Raw genomic sequence first — 24,226 nt, forward strand, 5'->3', positions numbered from 1 at the left:
ATTAGGTTTTTTTGTTTGTTTGTTTTAAATATCTGAAATGCTGCCAAACCGGTGATGACATGTTGTCGCCAGATAACAGAGTTCGCCTTCAGCAGTCTAGTGGAGGCCACGTCTCGACAAGTCGGGGCTGTTGCGTTTTATTTCATAATTTCAACAGTAAAATGTTGCACAGATGATTTTTTTTTTTTTTTCCTGTCATTGCATTTGCAATTAGGATGCTTCTTGTATTTAATGAACACAGTCAGCCTCAGGAAGCCAATAAAATCTTTTGGCCCTATTGGCACATTATCCCGATCTGCAATAGCTGCCGTAATGCAGATTGCATTAGCTACTGAGTGATCAAATTAGGTGCCAGCGCGTTCACCCGCCTCCACAATCACTGGCACTTTCCGATACAGACAACTGCACGCTTACAATCAATTTGCTGCTCTAATCTAGTTGAGGAGCTCGCACGCAACACGGAGGCCCATTTTATTCCATGCATACTTGGTGACATGGAAAACGGGATTTCCACTGCTCAACAATGACACATGCACACACACACGTACCCACAGGCACACGAACGCCCACGCAAGCTGACATAAATTCATGCAAACATATGTCATAAACCCTTCCTCCAACCTTCTTAGCCACACGTCCTCATGGACATGCATGGTTCACTGGGTCCACAAATAAACATATCCGAGTCCTTGTCTCTCCCAAGAGCTCGCTGCCTTCTTGTTAGGAGATGCTAAATGTAGAGCAGAGATGCTGTCGACACGGTTTCTTCATCAACATCCTTCATCTTGTAAGCGTGCCTTCAGCAGCATCACAAACAGGTGAAGCTTCATGGAAAGACAGGCGGCAAAAAAAAACATGCTTAATGTGGTTTCACTGTATTTTTATGTCTTGCACAAATCTTAAAAATAGTTTTTTTTTTTTTTAAAACACATTGAATGTATGTAAAAATGGTTTAAAGATTAATCAATCTATATCATGTAAATTATTCAAATGAGGAAAACAATAACTGTTTTTATTTAAAAATATATATATATATTTTTACAACATTCAAGACAAAAAGGAATCAGATCAAAATAAACATATTTTATATAGTCAAATACTGTTTCTCAGTTCAAGTAGAACGGCACAGTTCATGTTAGATTACAAGTAAATAAACATAAGAGAAAAGTGCAAATGAGCTTTTCCCCTGTGAATTATAGTCCAAACAAAAAAAATAAAATAAAAATGTGTGATTGTTCTGTATTTTGTTTTTAAAATATCAGATTTTCTCGTTTCATTGAACATAAACGTGTGAGAAAAATCCAAACAGAGCCGTAAATGATGAATGAAAACAATAAAGCCTTTATTTAAGTATTTGACATATTAGAACAAAATATTAATGGCTTCTGTCTCTGATCGTTAATCAAAGCAAGTATTCAACCACATGGACCGGCCCCACACGGAGAAACGGGAGAAAAAACTAAATCGATATTTGCAGCTACGAAGCATTTCTCCACGCTCTATAACACAAACCACTGATGTCTCATTTTCTTTAATGAGGATGACTTGCTGTGCATGTTTAACACTGAAATTGTTTTCTCCGCTATTGTTATTCAGAATGTGATATTCTGCAGTGGTGTTGGGGTGCAAATATTCTGATTTATCAATGTATTATATGCAGTAAGAACAGGAACAAAAACTACAACTTTTTCTTAGATGAGCAATGAATTTAATGCTGAGGTGTGCTGACCAAAGACATTAGTAAAATATGCAATTTCACACTTATATCACCAGACGCATTCAATATTTTCTCAAGATCTTGTGACAATGACAAGAGAGCTTCAAGCGATTTTTAAAATAATCCAAATTCTCTGCACAGGGCTAGAGTCTCGTGATCCCTGACCCGCTGTTACACACAGTTTGGCCCAATAAAACTGCTCATCTCTACGTGTCTCTGGAGGACTTGGACCCATGTAAATGTGACTCGTGTAAGGCCTTCGACCCATGAGTGTGTGGGTTCCCCGTGGGTGCAAAGTTGGGTGAAGTGAAAACTTGTCTGTAGGCGTGAATGCAAGTGTAAATGCGCTACTTTTTCCATGTGTCGACTGCAAGACTGTCTAGTGACCTGGACAGCGTGACTCTCACCGACACCAGCGTTTCGGTCCAGTTAATTCACTCGCAGAAACAAACACCTTCATTTTTGTAGCACAGCTATATTTGATGCATAACAATTTCATTTATATTTTGGCGCTGATATTATTGCAGTAGTTGAAACTTGAGTGATGCCTGCTTGCGTATTTGTACCGGTTCATTAGCTGCTACAAGCTCATTTTCACGTGTAAAGTGAGTGTTGAATTCAAATCAACACTCATGCCATGCGCTCCACACCTCACACTGACGTGCATGAAACAAGATGATGCATGAGCCACTAAGTCAGTGCACAAGACAAAGTGTATATATATATATATATATATATATATATATATACTGCTCAAAAAAATAAAGGGAACATTTCACTTTAATTTTGTGTGTGGCTCCAAATCCAGGCCTCCGTTGGTTAATAAATTTGATTTCCATTGATGATTTTTGTGTGATTTTATTGTCAGCACATTCAACTTTGTACTGAACAAATATTCAATGAGAATATTTCATTCATTCAGATCTAGGATGTGTTATTTGAGTGTTCGTGTAGCGACAGAAAACTCTGCATGTGGAAACTGATGGCCATTTAACTAAAGAACACAAAGTGCAATCATGGGTAAGATGTTTAGCTCTGCTTTATAAACCTTATGGCCCCATCATGAGCTGGATCTAATAACTGAAGAGAACGTGTGGAGGCTTTCATATAAAACACCTTCCACAGTCTGAAAGGTGACAGCAGCAAGCTGATTAATCAGCATTAATCAAAGAAGCAGACAAGACAAACTCAGGAAGAGGAGGAGTATGGTTACACAGCTCAGAGGGAAGAACAGTACAACTGTTAGCGGTGTGCTCTACAACGCTGGCATTAATGGAGGAGTGGCATAAGAAAGCCAATGTTAAGCAAAAGTCGCAAGAACCCCAGCTTGAAGTTCCCCGTGTTAATGGATCTCCGGTCAGACTTTAAATTACTCTCTACCTTTCTGCGTGAAGAAGCTGGTCAGAGTTGAGACAACAGATTGAGCTAAAAACAGAGCAGAGCTGGAATAAAACCTCTGACAGGCGCCAAAAGAGTAAAGACGCAGGCGGTCGCTCCACCTTCCAGCAGGATTCAGACTCCCGCCATCCAGCAAGAGCTACAATGAAATAGTTCAAATTACACATATTTATATGCCGCCAGTCAAAATCTGGACACAAATCTACCTGAAGATTTGTGGCAAGACTTGAAAATGCATGTTCACCAGTGCTCTCCATCCAAACAGACTGAGCTTAAATGGTTTTGTAAAAAAAAAAAAAAAATAATAATAATAATAATAATAATAATAATCTCTAGATGAGCAAAGCTGTTGAGCCTCCAAGTAAAGATGGTTATGCAAAATTGCGACTCTGAGGGACCAGATAGAGATTAATGCTACACATTTCATGTTTACTTGTGATAATAATTGAAAAATAAATACCATGAATCTTTTTCTTTTCACTTTGAAAAAAACATTTACATTTGTGCTTGTAATGTGACAAAAAGTGGAAAAAGTTCAAGAGGAAGAATAGTTTTGTAACTCACTATTCTTTTAAGGGACTATTCATACTGAACCGCAACCAAACCAATGTATCCATTATGAAAATATTGCAGTAAAGAGCTGATTAACAACGGTGTCTTAGGATGTGTCTACAAACCACTGTGTACCATGCATCTATGTTACCATGTAGGTGTGTATGTTATACATTTTCACTATTTTTCTCAAACATTGTCAGATCAGGCGACTTTATCTTTCCCGGTTCCCCCTTTAGATATATTTTAAAGAAAAACACGTCTTCTTTTCTGTGAAGGTTAGACGATATAACCACAGGTTCAAAAGCATCCGCACGGTGAAGCCACGAGGGACGAACGAAGGATGTACACAGAGGTACAAAAGGAATCCAACAATTGCCTTCACATGGGACAAGGCTGCATCTGCTGCAGACAGGAGCCCTCCATCTTTGAAGCTTTGCAATGCCTCTTATGAGGACAGAGCTGCAGGTGGGCACCAAGGTAGCATTTGGAGGGATGAAAGAGGATGGAGGCTAGAGTTTTGTCAGAGAGGATTTAGTGTTGCATCTGTAAAACTTCTACAATCTGTCCTCGTTTCAATTCGAGATCCAATTCAGCTTTGATATAGATTTGCTTTCAAGTAGTTCTTCGTGGATGGATGGAACTACATAACTGCTTGTCTAAATAATGGTCAATAATGGCCACTTTTTCTGCAGCAGACAGTAGCTGCAATAAAGGCGCTGGTTCTAGCTTTGGTTATGTTCACGTATTCACTGAACATTAGATTTTTTTTTCCACAAATATAGAAAGCAGACCTTATAAATGTGTGGAAGTCCTTCCATGTATGAGGAATCAAAATGTTCGGTCCAGTCAAGTAGTATTTTTGCTCCAAAAGGTTTACATGCGAAAAGAAAAGAAAAGAAGTCATGTTTTTATCACCATTTGATATTGGCCAAAATTTAATATATGCTTCAACCAGGTTATGCAAAAGAAAAGGTCAGACACGTCTATTTTACTGTGTCGTCTAAGGATCATCAAAGTTTGTTAAAGTGGACTGAAGTCAGCAGCTTGGTACCAACTCACATTTTAGATTCGTCCTCTCAAGTATCTCAAGCTTGCGACTAACATAAAAAGGTTGAAGATCATATGTCCAGATTGCCTCTGGCTATATTTCAGCTTTAAATAACACATCTTCAAAGAGACATTTTTGAATTTTGCATAAAGGGTGTATTTGTAAGGAGTGCAACACAACTAGATGACAAGATCAGTGACAAACATGTTGCATGTACAGAGCCCCCCCCACCACAGAGCTGGCAGAATATTTCCACACAAACTGCACGCTCCATCTCCCAACATCATGTTATTCTCAGCTCTTACTTTCAGGACGGAAATGCCCAAAGGCCAGAGTTTGTCTGTGTGGCTACTTTACATAAGTCCGGCATCTTAGTATGCATCCACTGAAATACAGATTCACAAACTCTGAGACACAGAGCCTTGCAATATTATAAATGGTTATTAAAAAAATAAATAAATTAAAGTAAAATAAAAGCTACTTTAGAAATCCGATCTATTCGTGGGTCTCCGGGATTCATAAAGAACCACAGAAGCAGAGGATTGACTACAGTATAGATAAGCATCCTTTTAAGAAATCTGGAACAAATTCATCCTTTTCGAACCCTGCAGTGGTATCTGAAACGGCCCTTTTTAACGTAATAACTTCTGAGGCAGAATAAGTGACAGACTGAGGGGGCGGTAATCATTCGATCCCCTGGACATGATTCTTCTGACCTTGAGATCAGGGTTCCATGTTGGACAAAAATTACCGGATGACCGTCGATACATCGAACCAGACGGGTGGAGGTGACCTGGAAATAATCTAAAATGCCATAAATAAAATTTTTTTTTTTTCTAAATAATAAACAAAGTACAATGAGCGTTGTTACATGACACTGCGCGCACGGGCGAATCCCAATAACTCCGCATACAGTTCGGTTTGAAGACGTATTTTAATTGGAGCAATTTGCTTCTTCTGAATGGAAGACAATTTCTAAATATTGCGCAAAATCTTTGAAGGGGCTGTGAAGTGAGAGGAGCAGAAAGCAGCGTTTTCAGCACCGGCAGACCGATGTTCATTTTCTATTATTTTTATGGTATTCCAAAAGACATTGTAACAGTTTTATAGCACCTATACATGGTGTGCATCTGGACCCACACATGCTGATGATGATGATGATGATGATACAAAAAAATAAAACAACAACAAAAAAGAAATCTTACTAGTATAGAGCAATCTAAAGAACGATATGAATAGGAGCAATGAAATTCATGTTGAATTAATTCTCGGCTTGTGACGACAGCAGTCGGAGTCGTTAGGCGTCAGCCAGCGTTGAGGTGTTATGGGGAGGCGGTGTGTGTCTGCAGAGCCGCTGTGTGAAGTTTACATCCTCTATGGAAGGTAAAGGCTGCATGGTCGATATCGACAGTGCAAATGACTTTCTAATTTTTATTATCGATTCGGGTCTGACTGTCACAATTTTTAACACTGCTATCTTAGATTAATGCCAGTTACTTCAGCTTAAAGCTTCCTGGCAATCGATATGTTCAGATCTGTTATAGTCTGAGTCTTTTCCATTACAGAGTAATGATCCACCTCACGCTCTCTGCTTGTTGCAGTATCTCTTCCGAGCATAATGATTCAGCCGTGTAAAGCAGGATTTAAGAGGTAAATACTGGCACAATAATGAATAAGTAACTGAGCCACAAGCCTTAAAATTTACTGAGCGATAACTTGCAGAAACATCTACGCAGGAAGGCTAAAAGCAAAGGTTTCCTTATTGGCACTAAATTATTACTGCATTTCTTTAATTAATCCTGGCAATCTTCAAAAAAGAAAAACAAGTCTGACTCATTAAATCTGATCAAAGAATATTTTTTGGCAGCTTACTGTTCACAAAAAATAGTTATCAGCATACATACAGAAAAAAAATGTCAAGAACAGGTTTTATATTGGGTTGGGAAATAAGATTACACGGTAATTACACGCAATATTATGTTTATCACTTTGAGCTCTCAACCACAGTTTGTCTTGGAACATCATGGATTTACAAACGCTAGTAGCTCATTGGAAGTTTTTAAGTTAATCTTCTCAAGGAAATAAATATAATAAATACATTACTTATGTATTTATCATATCCCTAATAGTCTCTCAGATTGACAAAAACAGTCTAAAATGTAAATTCCATAATATTTTTGTCTTTGTAGCAGAATATTAATAAACTGCTGTCTTACAGGAAATGCTCTCTGTCATACATGTCATGACGACAACACTGCTCCTTCTACATATGAAAATTAGATTTAAAAAAATACACAAAAACAAACAAAAAACCGCAGGTATACCAGAAATAATAGTTCATGCTGGAAATTGGAAAGGGGCCATATCTGACCAGTGCCTCAACATGGTGAATAAAATGGCCTACTACACATATTGCACTCCAAACACGCCTTGCAGATATTAATATTTCAGTCCTTGATATTGGACGACATTGAGCCAAAGGAATTATTCCATTGGTGTTTCAAATCATGCACTTTTGCTACAAATTTACTTGTGCAAAATTTGATGATAATATCATATGATATGGTTTCAGTGAGACCCTAGATGAGAAGAGCCTAAGTCCAGTCCTTGATGGCAAGTTGGTTTTCCTGAGTTTTCCTTCTGTTTTACTTGGTATTGTCCACAGCTTGGTGCATTATTTTGGATTGAAGATTCTCGGATGACACGAATAAGAACATCATGTAATTTCCTTTTGAAATAAGTGATGCATTTTTGAACTAACTTGAACTGAATAATTGTTAGTTTTCTGCTTCAAGTGTAAAAACGTTGATATTTTTGTTCCAAATCGTTGAGGAAATTCTGTGAAAACACTGTGAGAATTTCACACCAACAGCTTTGGAACAAAATCACAGTGGGTATTTACCAATGTTTAATCTAGTTCTATACATGAAGTCAAAGTTTGGACCCACCTGCCCTCCAAGCTCTCAGCTCCCACTTTAAAGCCGAGTTTACAGGATTGTGGAGCTCGTGTAAGGAAGATGATACACAGATAAGACTAATCCATACAACCCGCTCTTAGAAAGTCAGCTACATCAAACAGACAGATTTCGACTGAGCCAAAAAGTTTCGGCAGAGAATTGCTTTTTAAAGGCCATGAACTTTTGCTTAAAGGCCAAAATGCGCTTGCCGACTTAGCAGCTTATAGCAGCTTGTGATAAGCTGAAATCAAGTCAGTAAACCTTACAGAGATATCAGATGAGTAAGTCACTCGACACACACAAATCGGATTTGGGGCGTGCATGTATGTGTGTCTTCCACCTAAGAGTAGAGGTAACAATTACTTTATGTACATAGAGATGATTGCTGATAAAATCCTTTGTACTCATGTGTTAAACTTTACATTTGCGAAAAATGTTGACTAAAAACCACCCCCTCGCAGGGTTTAAGTGGAGCGGGTTAGAAAAATGTTAGAGGCCAATTTCCTTCAAAACTCAAACAAGGGTTCTTGTTCCGACGAGAGAAGGCGGATGACTCCGCATGGTCAGGTCACAGATGTAACAGTGGACACACTGGCCGAATGTGCTCCAACAGATGGTCTAATTGGCACCGTGGTGCGTGACGCCCTGCTGGAGCTGCAGAGAGGAGGCTCCCGGAGAAACAATAATCGATAAGAGCATCACTAACGCTTCTGCTCGTTATCAACCAAACTTGCTGCTTCACTGAACTGTCACGAAGAATATAAGCTGCAGACCAATGAAATGAGGACAACATTGATTAAGGACTTGAAGTTCTTTAATGTTTACAACGTGTCTCATATTTAGAATAAGAACAATCATAAATTCAAGGCTTGCCAACAAGATTTACTATGAGACTACAACCCTCTGTCAAAAATGACTGTGGAAAGGGAGTTTTTTTTAAAATTCAGACAGTGATCCATGAATCCTATGGCATTAGGATAAGGAATGAAGTGACAATGTAGGGGGAAAAAAATCCCGAAGCAGTCAAAAATAATAAAACAATTACTAAAACCACCTAAATATTAGAACATTGCTGTGGATTTAATTCTACAAGATACGTATGCGAAGGTATGGAATAAACAGCTACTATATTTAGTCATACTGAGGTGAATCAAGCTGCATTTTACCTCATTTTTCTCCAATAACAACTCAGCCGGTGAGGTCTGCTATCATAGACATGCTGCTCATAGCTCTCGTTTCCACACTATAAAGATTTTCGAGTGAAATCCACATATTTTTCTTTGTAAGCAATGGAAAACTTCAGGAGCCTTCTTCCAGCCGGCTGACTGGCAAGTACACTGCAACAGGTGGGGGAGGGGAGAAGCTAATCTGGGCTCTAGTCACCTGGAGAAAACTGTCAACTTAGCTCTTTCTCTAAAATATAATTAAATTACCAAATCTTAAGAATGTTGTGATAAAAAAAAAATTGTTGTGGTTTTCAAATCATATCTTTTCTCAAACATTGGAGTACCTCGACACCAATAACCTGGTCTCCACCTTAACGGTCCAACATTTTCACCTCAGACTCTCAACTACAAAGGTTTATTGTAACAATCACACTTAACCCACCAACAGATGAAGAAAATGCCTCTAAGTGGAAAAAAAACAGGAACAATTTTTTTCCCACCAACACAGACAGTCTGGCACTGCAAACAAGAAAGTGGACATAATATGAAATTTTATGAAGAGTCCAGCTCTGGGCCTCGGCCCATCTGAGATAAAAAGAACAGAAAGACACGGCAAAACTGCCACCACCGTCTTAGGAGTCTAAATATAGCATCTACAGACAAGTGTTCCCTCTACAGACTGCAAAATGGCAGACCAAGCAGATAACAGGCATATTAAGTGCAAACACATGATATAAAGCCTTGCAGGTCAGAGGCCGTCTCCACCTCCGGATGGATGCTCTCTGTTATTTTCAGATTATTATTTCTGAGAGCCCCCGAGGAGAAAAGCCTGAAGTTAACCAATAAAAATGTAACACAGACGGAGGAAACAACACGGAGGAATGACAGCATTAATAACGACAGAGATTTCTCTCGCATCCACTTGCAGCTCGCCGTTTTTTTTTTAAAAGCGCACGTCCAGGACGGATCACGGAGAGGTACGTCCCTCTTCCAATCTGAATTTCCATCCAGTTATCAGTCACAGAGACAGATGCTCCCTCGCCAGCTCACACGTCTCATTTATCGACTTTTACTCTGCTCTCTGCACCTTTGATGCCGCCGCGGCTTCAGCCCCTGCTTTTCTGCACCAGCCCACGGAGAAATCGCTGAACAGAGAGCGGCGAGAAGAGTCAACGCCTTAAGCCAAGGACGAATTAAAGATGTAGAGGTGGACTGGAGAGGATCAAAGGAGGTGTTGTCCTGTCACCACCACAACCCAAATCCTCCCATGATCTGGGCTGGTTTAACTTTCCCAATGCATGACCAAAGAAGGGTCAACTCTAGATCCACTGGGTCACCATCGAGGATCACACACGAGGGCAATCAGTGCCGAAATTAGATCTTTGGACTGTCAAAAATAACTAAATAAATAAGTTGTATTCCTGTGCTCTCACTGCTAGTGTTCAAAGACGGCATGTTCTGTTAGCGGGCAGAACATTTTCAACAAGTCATCATAAAACTGTTAAGATCTATGCTTCTCTTTGTGCAACAAACTCAGAAACTTAATGCCAAGTACTTCCACGGCAAATAGTAGATGCCATATGCTGAACACTTTCTTTTTAATCATAAAGACGTCTACGTAGTGTAATAAGCTGCGATTAGCAACAGACAGTTGAGCATTTATCTTACTTGGACTCAGTTGGAAAACTGTGCTGCACACATTGAAAATAATTTATTTCCAACTTTCTCTACTTGGTGTGAAAAAGATGTCTGAAATATCTTTCAAATACTCTCCTCTTTCACAAAAAAGGGAAAAATATTTATAAAAGTGGAGCTCATTTACATACAGAATTATGCTATGCTATCCATTTCAGAAGGATAGGACACAGCAATAACTACAATCACCATACAACAAATAGGAATAATTTTAAATGCACCATTATTAAAACCTTTGGCAAAACTGTAATTTATCTACATTTATCTGATGACATTTTACTTTCAGGTTTCCTGTGGCGCAAATATCGCATCACATGAGGAAGTATTTACTTTAGTCACTGGACAGCAGGCCAGACAAGAACTTACTTTTACAGAAGAGGGTAACAAGGGAAGTAACTCCTCCAAAACACACTCTTAGAAAGCTGCAGTAAAGAGTGTCATCACAACAATCAGATACTGTCTTCATGTCAAGCTGTTATTGGGGAGAAAAAACAACAAAAATGATTTTTTTTTTTTGTCCGATCATCCCAAATATAGCTAAGTGGTTTTCTCTATCAAAAGAGAACACAGAGACGACTGATCTCAACTACGAAAGAAAGGGAGTTAAGGAGTCTGGGGTCTGATTTTGTTTTCAGCTTCGTTTGGGGCGCCATCAGCAGACTGGCTAGAACCTCAGGGACCTACCAAGGACTTATGGGTGCAGAAACCGTCTGTTACAACTGGTGTGTGTTTTCGAAGAGCTCTTCAAGTCAGTCGATGAATCATGAATTGCCCTCTAAAATAAATTGGAAGCCAATGAAGCTTGTGTCGAGTTTGGAGTCGTGGAGGATTTTGTCAGCAGTGAGGCAGGAGCACTTTGAACAATTTGCAACAGTTTCAGATACTACATTAGAATATTGAATGCAAGTTCATAACACTTGGAATATACCGTAAACCGTCCTTTGTGATATGAATATTGCACACGCTGATCCTGTGATGAGAAAATAGTCGCCGTATACTGTGCAGCCTTAGAGCACGTCTCTAAAAACGCTCAAGCCCACGTTGCATCTTCTCTCATCTTCTCTTCTTAAAGTTAGAAAAGTGTTTTTCTAACTTCTGTTGGAACCACAAAGCCCAGCATTCAGAAAATATTTCTTTTTTTTTTCTACTTTTCTCTGAAAAGCAGGCAGATTCAGATATTCATTTCTCACAAACAACCTTTGACAAAAGACCGTTGAAGGGCAAACAAATAAAAATATCCCTCCATCCTTTTGAGAAACGCATTGACAACGCTGCAGAAATGATGGGCTGCCAAGACAAAACAGACACACTTCTATTCACATAAATGAGCCACTCAGAACACAGCAAAAGCCACCTCAGTTCTTGTTTACATGGCCGATGCACCTGAAATCAGCACGACTCCTCTGGCCAATCACTAATCACACCACTGCATGAAATAATACTCGGTGTTGACAACTGAAAACAAATTTTCCGTAGTTTTTTTTTTTTTTTTTTAAACAATGTAATATAAGAAGCTCAGCAGGAGGCGTTTCTGCATAAACAATTAAAGCCGAGGCGACGAATCAACATGCTGTCACAGACGAGCAGCAAAGTGTCAGAAGTTACTTAGATTTCAACGGTAGCACAAAATATGTATTTTAAGGCTGCCATAAACTCTTACATTCATCAGTATCAATGGCAACCCAGCTGTTTCAGAACGTAAGGTGGCATCATCAAATGCATAAGTTAAAATGCCAAAAAACTAACTTGTTATGAAGTTCAGAAGTGAGGCGGCAGACTAAAACCGTTGATTCTCAATCCTACTTTAATGGCCAAATATCATCATATTTTATAGACCAAAAAAATGTGTGAAGCATAAACCAAAATTGGCTTTCAATTGTTTTTTAAAGTGCATAAGTGACGTAATAACCCTTTTCTGAAACAAAAAGAGACTTTTAAGTCATATCCTAGAAACCAAAAATGTATTTCATTTATATAAAGTGACATAGTATCTATAACCATGCTGAACATCAACGGGAGAAATGAATTGCTTTCTTGACAAAAAAAAAAAAAAAAAAAGCCTTTAACTGGAATTAGTTGAATGGATGACTCACCATTTAGAGATTATTCCACTGACAAGTTGGTGAGGAACATGCTCTGCTCATGTTTGTGCATGAAAGAGCAAGAATGTTGTCAGAACGAGACAAACGCTGTCGATCTAAATGTGTTTAAGTATTTTAAATTACAGATTTTGTTACAAGCGATCATTTACCACTGTGAGAGAACAGACGCACTAGGAACGTGACAGATCCCTTTTAAATGCCTCTGTAGGGTGTCTGTTTGTTAGGTCCACAGCTCTCAGACAACTCTTTTCCTCACTTCATTCTCTTCACAGGGTAAATCCCAATTCTAACTGGAATTGGGCATTTTGGGCAACATTTTTAGCTGTTTTTTTTTTCTTTCTTCTTTTTAATATTTCTCAATATTAGAAATGAAAATTAATATATCCAACTTGAACCATGAGTCAGAACACAGCAGAAAAGGAGAAGTTATAACGATGATAATTTATGCCCTTTAAAGTTTCCGCTGCAAATAACGAGAAAACCTTCTGAAGGAAAATATGTCATTTCTGCATAAACAGATGCCAAGACGTAAATGCTGGCTCCGTACATTTTTGAAAATGATTTATGTTTTGCAGCCCTGGAAAAAAAATCTTTGCAGAACACAACTTCAAAGGGCCTTAAAGCTTTTGGGTGATTATTTTACAAAATACAATATGATGTGCCAGGCAAAACCGACGTAAAAACTCCAGTGTGGCCTACAATAATCACACCGAGACGCCATAAATGCCATTTAAAAATATACCGAAATACTTTAATTGTGAAACCTGCAAGGCAAATGAAATTATGATAAGACACAGTATGAAAAGGAAATGAAAGAAAAGGGGATTCCAGGATGTCTTGAGCTCGATTCAGATAAGTGGATTACTAAATGGATGTGAGCTATCAACCTCTCATCTTGTTTCTGCTCAGGGGGACGATTCCAGTTTTGTCTCAGCCAGCTCCTGAAATAACACCACAGCGATTGTAAGCACGGATACTTTGCATGATCAAATGTTGCTTTCCCAAGGATCAAACATGGCTTCCCCTGGATTATTTCATAAGCTCTGACACTTCGTCTGCCTCAGATTTTCTGTTTTCTTCTGTCACCACAAATTATATTCATGTTGCTTCAATCATGACCTCAAACACAGACTAATGTCAGATTACAGATTTCTCAATAGTCTTTAAGCAGCAAAGACAAAAAAAAAAAAAAAAAAAAACATCTGAATTTAATCACCCAAAAATGTAAAACTTCCTAATTGAAAATGTACTAAAAAGACATAAACCAATAATAAAGAAACTTAGTGATTAGTCACACCTTTCTAAGAATCCTGGAAAAATATATCTTATGCACAACTGACAGACTTCATCATTAAAAAAGAAAATATTTACTATACTTTGCTAACAGCAGCAGGGAAAACAAGAATAAAGTAACAATAAAAAAGAGAAAAGGAATAAGGTGTGCAGTATTAAATGTAATTGTACACTAGAGACCACATTACGTTCCCAGTCGTGATCTTCAAAGTTAAGCTTCAAACAAAAACGTCAAACGTTTTGTTAAGTAAACGAAAACGTCTGATATGAAGCACTAGCAGGAATATAAGAGTAAAATTGACTGCACCCATCTCATAAAAGTGTTACCCTCTTTTTAAAGTTTCTCACGCTACAAATCTGTTCAATTAATCATAAACGTAGTGCATGTGATCATATTCCAGCAGAGTTAAACAACGACTAAGCCGAGCCTCTCCCACTCTCCGTTACTTATTGACCTTCCTCTATAGCTGGTCTGCATAGCGAACTTGTCACTCCTTAGTTTTGCCTTAATGTTAATGTGTTATTAGTCCATCGACAGCACAGATGTCAAACCTATTCAAACCATCAAGGCAGGTCAGATGAAGAACCAGGTGCTTCCTTAGCAAAGCAGAACAGAGCAGAAAAAAGGTGAAAATGTGTTTCGTTTTGGTTTTTTTCTAAGGTGACATTATAATACAGAGGCGCATGCTAGAAAAGATCCAAGCTGACATGGTCATTATGTACCACCACTACAGCCGAAAAAGAAGAAGCACTGCTGAATTTTAACACCAAGGGAAGCTCCATGTCACTGCGCATATTCGACTGTGACCTGCTCCTCTAAAGCTGCCCGTTTTCCACCGAGCCTTAAAGACGTGGACAAACAGACGGAGCCAAACAGAGAGTCAGCTTAGGATCTAAAGATCTGCAAATATGGATAGTTATAAAGCCATCGGTCAGTGTCCCAATCATCGGTATGACAGGGGCTTTTAACGTTAAACCGGCAAAACATCAACTATCAGAGCCCTTCGCAGAAGGCGCATCATGGGAGAACAAAGTTGGGTGTAAATAATAGGAGTTTCTGAAAAAGGCAATGATGTTCTAATCATTTTAAGGTAAAAAATAGAAATATTAAAAAGGGAATGAAATGAACAACGATTTTTACTAGCTAAAAAATAGAAAAGGCTGAGGTAAATCCAAGCAGGAAATGACTTAAAAGCACACTTTTAGGACAAGTGCCCAACTCAGGAGAGGCTTATAAAGCTAATTAGATGAGATAAAGATGGCAGTTCTGAGCTTGAGACCAGGATGTTACTTTTAAATTGTTGCTCTGTTTCTTCCACAAAACTAAAAAATGTGCTCACATGAGCAAGTCAAGCAGCTTCCCCAAGGGAACCATAAAGTCTGTGAAGCCAAATATGAATTACATAACAGAAATGACTAAAAATCAGAGTGCTGTGAAGTTCAGGTAACTTCAGAGGACACTTGGATGAGCTCAAGATGAAAGGCAGGACCTTTGAAGAAAAAAAAAAAACACTGCAGCTATTAAGAACAGCAGCACTTTCACATGGATTAGTTATGCTGGTAGAGGTGGCTACATCTGATCCACAATGCCACTGGCTATGTCCTTGGACTATTCTCAGTAGAGCACAACAACAGATGAAGGACTTGTTACAGTAGCTATTAACAGCCCTAATCATTTATGGCTTTGTGTGGGCAACTCAAAGAACTGTACAAGGCTGCTGAAATATTAAAGCCTCGGTAAACTAGGAAGGAAAAAACACTCAGACACAAGTCTCTCTGCCAGCAAAACGTACTGCAAGGAGGGAGATGGTCAGACTTAGGAAAATAAAATAAAAAAAAATCCTAATTTTTCACACATGATGATAAACATAGGATTTAGGATGTTTGTCTAAATGGCACTTTAACCTCCTGTTAACAGAAGGACATGTTGGGAACATTCAAAAACATATAAACATATACAATGTGGAGCATTATACATCGACGGGACGCCCCTTAAATGAATCCATGTGTGAAAATGTCATAAGTAAATGTCAATAGCTTTTTCAGGTCTGTCCCGAGGACATGCAGCCCAGCAGCCCAGCGCGTGGGACACAGGACTCAGTCGTACCCTCACTCCCCTCCACCTCATCTATTCTTAATCTGCTCTGCAGAGCTAATTTGCTCAAGTGATGAATTAAACACCATAAGGGTGAAGGACTAAAAACAGATAAAAGGTGGGAAAGAGAAGTTACACATAAACCTCAATAACACATCCAACATTTTTTCTCTGACAAACGGACATAAAAAAGGTTCTTGAGTAGCAAAACTCATCACTTGAGTACTTTTCACGTGTATTTCAATGATAAAGGTAGATTTCTATGTTGCAACAGGTGGGATAAATATGCATTACTCCCCGCCACATTCAGCGTGATCTTACCTCAATGTAGGAACAGAGTTCCCGATAAACCCTGTGAGCAGCCAGCACGTGGGACAGACTGGTGGTGCAAGGGAAGGCGGTGGTCACCGCATGGCTCACTTCCGGTAGAGAAAACACCTTGAAGCCAAACTTCTCGTAAAGCTTCAGCAGCTCTTCGTCCGGTTTCTCTTCGCCCTCGCACAGGACGCTGCCCACTATGTAGCGACATTTCTCTGGAAGAATCTGAGGGTATAAAAAGGAGGGAAGTGTTTTGGTACTGTGTATTATTTTATTCTTTAATATCTTTACGTTGAAAGTGTACTTTTTCTCCAATATTACTACTGTGATTGTCCTTTCCGAGGTTTAAACTTAAATCCCGAGGCGATTTAAGTTTAAACCTGCCCCTTTTCTGTGGCAGGTTCCAGACTTTGGAACAGTCACTCACTTTTATGAACTCGAGTTTAGATAAATTATAAAAACAGAAGTGGAAACAAGCAAAACACTGATCAGCAATTATAAGAAGGACTTGCAGGCTGTTATGCAAAAAAAAAAAAAAAAAAAAAAAGGAAACATTTTTTTTATTATTATTTGTGGGTTATCCAAGAGGGTATAAAATCATTTGCAACAAACAATTTTAATCAACAAGAAATAACATCTTTTTTTGGGTTCAAAACTGATCCTCCTTTAACATTGAATTATTATCTTCTGAGGTTCCTGTCTCAAACAAAACAAAGCCAAATACCTGGTCAAGTGAATATAATTTTAATCTATATCAGCCAGGGATTTGAATGATTTTGGTCTTTCCTATAAATCTACAACAATTACAAAACTCAACTTTTCTGTTGAGTTTACAAACCTCAACAGAAAAGAGAATACTTACTACTAAACACAGTCACATTAATAGGAAAACTGTTGCATCTTAAAGAACTGGTACGACCAAGCAAGCAAGACTTTCAGCAGATAACTGGACGACTTAAAACGGTACAAAAAAAGTTCATCTTTTTGATTATTCTCACTTTTTAGCTATTTGTTATGGAACATGCTGGTGTTGAACATTTGGAAATGCTTTATAGCCGACCCGGGGTGCACATCCCACCAGAAAGAGACCCAGATAAAGACCCTGGATATGCTGGAGAGACTATGTTTCCTGATTGGCCTGGGAACGCCTTGGGGTTCCCCCAGAGGAGCTGACCCAAGCGGCTGGAGAGAAGGAAGTCTGGGTCCCACTGCTTAGGCTGCTTCCCCCACAACCCAACTCGGATTAAGTGGAAGCTCATGGATAAAAGGGTGCAGCCTTTAAAAAAATCTTGGTATCTGAGTAATGGGAAACTTTGGTGCTGGAAGGCCAGTAGACTGAACATTTAAACCTCTTTTACCTCCAACATCTGATTCAATATGTTGGACTAACTCCTTAGCCTGTCACCAAGGCAGCCTAAAACTTATGCAGTCATTTGAATCATATGCAATATACAAGACTCTAGCTGTCAAAGTCTTGAGTCGCCCTCACTTGTTCTTTTCTGTTTTTTGTTATGCCAGCTGCAACCCAGACGTCATACAGTAAAAATGTTAATCATTCTGTATTTGTTTAAAAATATAAGTACGATGCTCTGTTTTCCTTTGCATTGTTATGGCTGCACCAAGCCTCTTTGGACTTGCAAGTCGCTCCTTGTCAACCGTGGCTTTCAAACTCCCGACAGTAACATGAGTGATCTCTATTCTAGGAGAAATGACGATATTGTGTAGTTCCAGTGTGTTTTTGGTAAGTAAACTTCTGGCCCAAACTGTGATTGTTGCGCTAGCGCTTTGCTTAACGCTGCACCAGCGAGAAGCTGCGTGTGTGGAATTAAGAATAGAAGCCTTTTGATTTAAACATGTGGTGACGTTGCAACCTTTGTATTGTCGCAAGTGTCACTGGGCAGAAGTCTGCCAGCTTTGGTGAACATCTTCCACCAGATGGCCAGTAGACAGGTCACATATGTAGCGGCTCAAATTGCGTCATTGCGGAAAATCCGAGTTGAAGAAAGAAACTGCCTCATAATCTTCTATCTAAATATGATGCAACTATTTTAAATTAGAGAAGATTTAGATTTTCTTTTACAGCAGGACATAAAATGTATAACTCATTGGCCCAGTCAATAAACATAAATTATTAGTATCCCCACCATCTGAACACTTTTGCTGGACCAACAACATTTTTTCTTTCTTTTTTTTTTTTAAATACTGGATCAGGACAGCGCTCCTGAGACCAGCAGAGCTTGTTTGTCTCACTTGGTGCTAGTTAAAGAGAGCAAACACAAGCTAGCAGCCAGGCTTGATCTCGCTCACTTAAAAGGTAACTCTGCCAACTTTATGTCTGTTAACGTGCCCACGTGTCTGCATGCAGATGTGATGGAGGCAGAACAGTCGCCGGGCTGGTTGTCAGTCAGAAACGGATCTGACAGAGAATTTCCCACTTGCATCGACTCGCAGACAGTTTCTGTCTAACAGCCACAGATGGAGAGTGGGAGCTGTTGTTACAAGAGCACTTTTTGTCGCTGTGCTTCATGTTCCAGCCCACTACTTTCTAGGTTCTGCGACATCATTTTAAATGTCGGAGGTTGTGCGTTTCCAAAATGTAAAAAAAAAAAAAAAAAAAGTACATTATATATTATATATTAATTTTTTTTTGTTTTTAAATGTGATAAACACAATTAAGGCATGTTTAGTTTTCATTCCATTGAATGAAAACTAAAAAAGTAACACAGCAACTCTAAATAAGCAACTCTTATCAGACTTTGGCATAGAGTGCAGCAAAAGTCCACCCAGTTTGCCAAGATCTTATTGGCATGCAGAACGTTAATGCCTGGCGCTTCCAAGTATAATAGCCCACCAAATATTGAATCAGTTGGGATTGCAGCGTTACACACTTTGATGCTATGATTCAATATACTATGTAGCTCTAATTTTATTTCATTTCAACCCGTAGGTCAAGCAAGAAAGCTTGAGTTTCCGTTGCCCGGGAAAGGGTTAAGACCTGCCTGCTGCGGGTTTCTGCTGTGTGACCGGAGCGTTATCTGTGGAAAGATGACACAAACTGGGCACAGATGGGAGCCAGCCACACTCATCTTCATGTCCCACCCCCCTCCCATCCCCACATAATTATCACATCTAACCTCACAACACCGCCCCCCTCCCCTGCATCTCATTTCTCACATTCTGGGATATTTTTTGCCTCCACTCGGTTACTTCAACACTGCGCGGTTTTCGTCGTCCTGTTTTGCTCTAGTGTCGTAACTCGAACCCATTCGAACAATCCAGTCAGTGCCCTTTAAAAAAACGAATCGGTGTTACATGCCTGACAACAGTGACTGACAACGTCTGTTTAATGTGATAAAATCTGCCATCGCCCGACACTGTGCTCTACAGTGAGTCAGAGAACAAAGATCACCTGCCGTTGACAGGGAAATTACTTATTCCAGCCAGCAGGAGGTATACCCACATCTGTTTACAAAGAGGCCATGAGTCACTGCAAACAGAAGCAGCCATGCAGCTGTGTTAGCATTGTCAGAATAAATTAGCGCCACAATGCAATGAAATGCAGATCTAAAGCGGCTCGAAGGGGTACTCATACCACATATACATTTTTTTTTTTTTTTTAAGTCACAGCAACCTTCAGTGTATTTTTGTTAGGATGTCACATGACAAACTAACAAGAGAAAGAGCACGACTGTAAGGTTGAAGGAGAGGAATTCATGGTTTTGAAAAAAAACAAAAAAATAATAATCTGAATAGCATCCAATATGTTGCAGAACTACATTTTGTCTGAGAACTCCTGGAAGTTTTCCCCGTTCATTTTCACATAATAGCTTAAGCTCAGTCGGGTTGGATGGCGAAGCTGTGTGAACCTCTGTGAACGTCAACGTTCAAGTTCTGTTTGATTTGGGTCTGGAGTTTCACCGAAACCATCCTTTTTGTAGCCCAAACTTTATGTTTAGGGTCGCCGACACCGCTCAGCTCAAATCATTTAGTTTTCTTCCAGGCGCGCAGTATATGCAGCCCCATTCATATTCCCATCAACTCTGACCAGGTCGCTCCTCCTGAGATACGATGGGCCTTTAGATCCGCTTCTCTGATTAATGCTCTCCTTGCCCGGCTGGTCAGATTGTGCAGATGGCTATTTCTTGGCAGCTGTATTATATTTCATTTTCACAGTGATAGATGGTTATGTCCAAAGCTTCGGGTACTGTTTTATTATTCACAACTTCATCCTTGTGAACAAAACACAACCCTCGGTCTTGGTATTCAATAATGTTCTAAAGAAGAAGAAAAAAAAACTCAAGAGGCTTTCACAGAACATCTGGACCTAAACTTAAATTAATTTACATAGATATATTTAATTTAATAATTAGGTGACACCAGACATTGTTTGTAATGGATTTTAATTAGGCTAGTCAGATCAATGGGACTGAACTGATGACTGCATGAACAAGTAACTTTCAAATGTTTGTTTTCCTTTCCTTATGCATTACTTCGTTTGTCTGTCCCATGTCAAAGTGAAACATGCTCGTTGTTGCAAATACTTTTGCAACATTTTTGCTAGAAATATAACTGGTTTGCAGTCAACTTTCTTTTAATTGTGTTTAAAAAAAAATGTAGCAGTTCTGACTCCAGTTTCACCTTAAACACCACTGCAATAAAAACGATAGCTGAACATCCCACGCCGACTGTTTTCTCAGTCTGATTTTCCCCGTTTCCACTCGGAGTGATTTATCCGCAGAGATTGTTCAGGATCCCCACCTCTCTCCTCCATGGACGCATCAAGTGGATTGGCCTGTCAGCGAGGCTTCTGCACAGAGCTACTCCCTGTCAACACTGGAGGTCTTTGATAAGACACAACAGCAAGTATCCAAACACAGAGAGGGATAAAAACTGTCCTCCCACAGTCCTTCCCTCCCTATCTTACATCTCGCTGCGTCTCCTGCTCGCCACTCTGATGGACTAGAGTGTGTTAGCCAAACCAGTAGTTCGCTAATGATATCATTCAGGCCTCTAGCTATCATTCACATCCCACACAGTGGCAAGTACAAACAGCCGCCCCGACTGCATCTCATCTCTGCTTCCCTCTAGATAACACACCCCAGAGACAACAGACAATTAGGAGAGGGAGGAACATCACTCCGTGTGCTTGACTTGTCTGGTCTTTTCGACCGCGGTTGTTTTGCTCGTCTGAAGCGCCGCAGCCGCAAAAAGGCAGAAATTTGTTGGGAGGCTGCAGTCCAAGCCGGCGGAGAGGTGTTTTACAAAAAAGGCAGTGGGTGATTCCATTTTTCACAGGTAGCTGGGGGAAGCCAACTGGGACTCCTGTGGCCTGAGTGAGTGGCAGATCGTGCTAAATAATGGGAAGGCTGTGGTGCTTTTTACCTCGGCAACCGAACACTGACGTGTTATGTTTCTGAGCGAGGCTGTTAAAAATAAAAAATAAAAAACTGATTCGTATAACAAGGCCTTTTATAAGCCCCTCAACGTGAACAGTAAAGGAGGATGCATGAAGACTGCATAAACTTTAAGGTGGCTCTGCAACACAAATGAAACTATTTCCACTTCTTCCCAATTCCCTTAAGCCAAGTCTTCTGGGACTTGTTGGAAGAAAAGTAATTTTAAAAGCAATTCTTTGCTTCGGGCTGTTAATGTGCCTTCGGATGGATACGCAGAAAAGAAATACATGCCAGAGAAACAAGGTGACGAGTAATGAGGATTTATTCCCTTCATCCATTCTGCTCTCAGGCCGACGTTGTATTTTCTTCCTGGTCATATTTCTTGAGCTTGTTTGCAACTTTAGGGCAGGTTAAGGAAGGCAGAGGTTGAAATGCCAATAGGCTGCCACAGAATTAAAGACGCTCATTAAAACAGAAACTGCAAGTAACACCTGGAGATGGATTAGCAGTTTGGGAAATCCCAACTCTCTTTCAATCACACACCTGCACCAAACATGGTCTGGTTACCAGTATACAAACATTCTGAGAGGAGAATGGATGAAAGGAATTAATTAGCATTATTTGTTACCTAATAATAAATTGTTTAAAAGTCCATTTAATGAAATGCCAGAAAAAGTGCCTGAGTGACCATCTTTTTTTTTCCCTGTATGTATCCTAGCTATGCAGTACTGCCCCTCCCCCACCTGTTACTCTTCACTGACGAGGTACCCTAAACGACACCAACTATCTGTCGTGTCACTGACAAAAGTCTGAAAGCCAAGTCCATGAAGCTGCTGACTGCACAGGCTGTCTTAGCAGATAGCTCAACTATAATATCAGCTAGCTAGCATGCTTACCAAAGGTTACTTACTGAGATGAGCTACCATTGGTACAGTCTTTTAGTTTTACTTGAAGTAGCAGCACTGACTTTATCTGAGAACATGTTTGAGAATTTTTACTTTACCCAACATATATATATTTTTTTTTTTTACCTTTTTGGATTCAATTAGAGCTCACTCACTAAATAAAATAAGTTACCCTTCAAATTAATTATCTTAATGAGACTAGGACATTTTTGATACATAAATGTAAATTAAGACAAGTTATCAACTCCTACACATGATGAAAAGACTTAAGATGCATTATTCTTACCAAACTGAGGGGCATCGACACCCTTTCTAAATCCTTCCTGGTTTACTTGCTAGACTGGCATCACAGAGACAAACATATATGGTCATCTCTTCCCGAGTAAGAAAAATGGTTGTTTTTCATCCACTGCATAATGTATCTCCTCTAGCTAAAAAATAGTCCTGCAAAGAGGCGACGCAATGCAAGCTCCAATATGTTCGATTTATGTCATAAGAGGAAGATGAATTTATGAGCTGTTGAAAGGGCAGAACATTAGTGTTTTTTTTTTTTTTTTACACTGTTTGTCTTGGTCTGAGCTGCTTCTGTACAAGGTAGTTTTTATTTAAAGGATATGCAAAAGCCAGTATATTTGAAATCAAGATGGAGAGAGAAAAAAACTGATTAAAAATGAAGTGTTTATAGGCATAAAAGTTAACTGCATATTATTTAAGGGAAATAAAATCTTTCATTGCGCAAAATTTGTTTCAGTTTTAATTTCAATCCATCATGTTAGGCAGTAAGAGCCAAAACATTTCGAAAGGAGAGACGCTCTTTGCGCCACATTTGAAGAAAACGATCTTCTTTGCCTCCATGTTCGCAAATAAACAAGGAGGCTCATTTTAAAATTGGCGCACAAAACCAGTGATCCTGTTCATTTAGCAAGTATTAAGTTAATGAACAAATAATGGCTTCAATGAATGTGAAAATTAAATGAGAGCTTTTTCTAACTAAATATCAATATGCCATCATTATGAAACGGCCCTTAGAGTATCCAAATCAAATTACGTCTGCTGTTACGCGGTGACATGCGGGGCCCCGAATGCCCCGGAAGTCAAGATCCAGTGGAAGTCTATTTTCTTCTGTCTTGCTTTTACCAAGTACAGCTCGGTCCCTTCAGGCTGCGCTCAGACTGAGCTGGTAATTACACGTGGCATCCTGGGAGTTCTGGCATGTATAATTACTGGTGAAGATAAGCATGCTGCTGGAGGCAGGACACAGTTTTCCCCTCCGCCACAGTCGTGGAGATGTGTTACCACTTCTTGGCCAGCTGGACACCGTGGGCACTCCTCCAGCCAGATGTCACAGAGCAGGGAGTTAATATGTGGGTGAATAAAATCTTCCATGTCCTGACGGGCGTGCCTCGTTTCTGTGAGTCTCTTCTCTCCCCTTCTTTTTTTTTTTTATAAATGAACCCATCTTTCTGATCAACTCCGCCAAGCCCACAGCAGCATCGGTATGTACTGTAACCGCGCCGATAACTTTATTACGGAAACCCTGCTAGTTCAAAGGTTGCACCGACCTTTACCTTCGGAACTCTC

General features: G+C 39.5%; 1 protein-coding gene across 1 annotated transcript in view; it reads right to left on the bottom strand.

Annotated features, from left to right (window-relative positions):
* tex264a (testis expressed 264, ER-phagy receptor a) overlaps nucleotides 1–24,226 on the bottom strand; it is a 76,295-nt gene that overhangs the window by 42,464 nt on the left and 9,605 nt on the right. Inside the window, exon 2 of the mRNA XM_015037300.1 lies at nucleotides 16,348–16,569. Coding sequence (XP_014892786.1) covers nucleotides 16,348–16,569 — 222 coding nt within the window. The remainder of the gene's footprint in view (nucleotides 1–16,347; nucleotides 16,570–24,226) is intronic.

Source organism: Poecilia latipinna, unplaced genomic scaffold (assembly GCF_001443285.1).
Source record: "Poecilia latipinna isolate Pla-1442-1.1 unplaced genomic scaffold, P_latipinna-1.0 Scaffold24, whole genome shotgun sequence".
Lineage (NCBI taxonomy): Eukaryota > Metazoa > Chordata > Actinopteri > Cyprinodontiformes > Poeciliidae > Poecilia > Poecilia latipinna.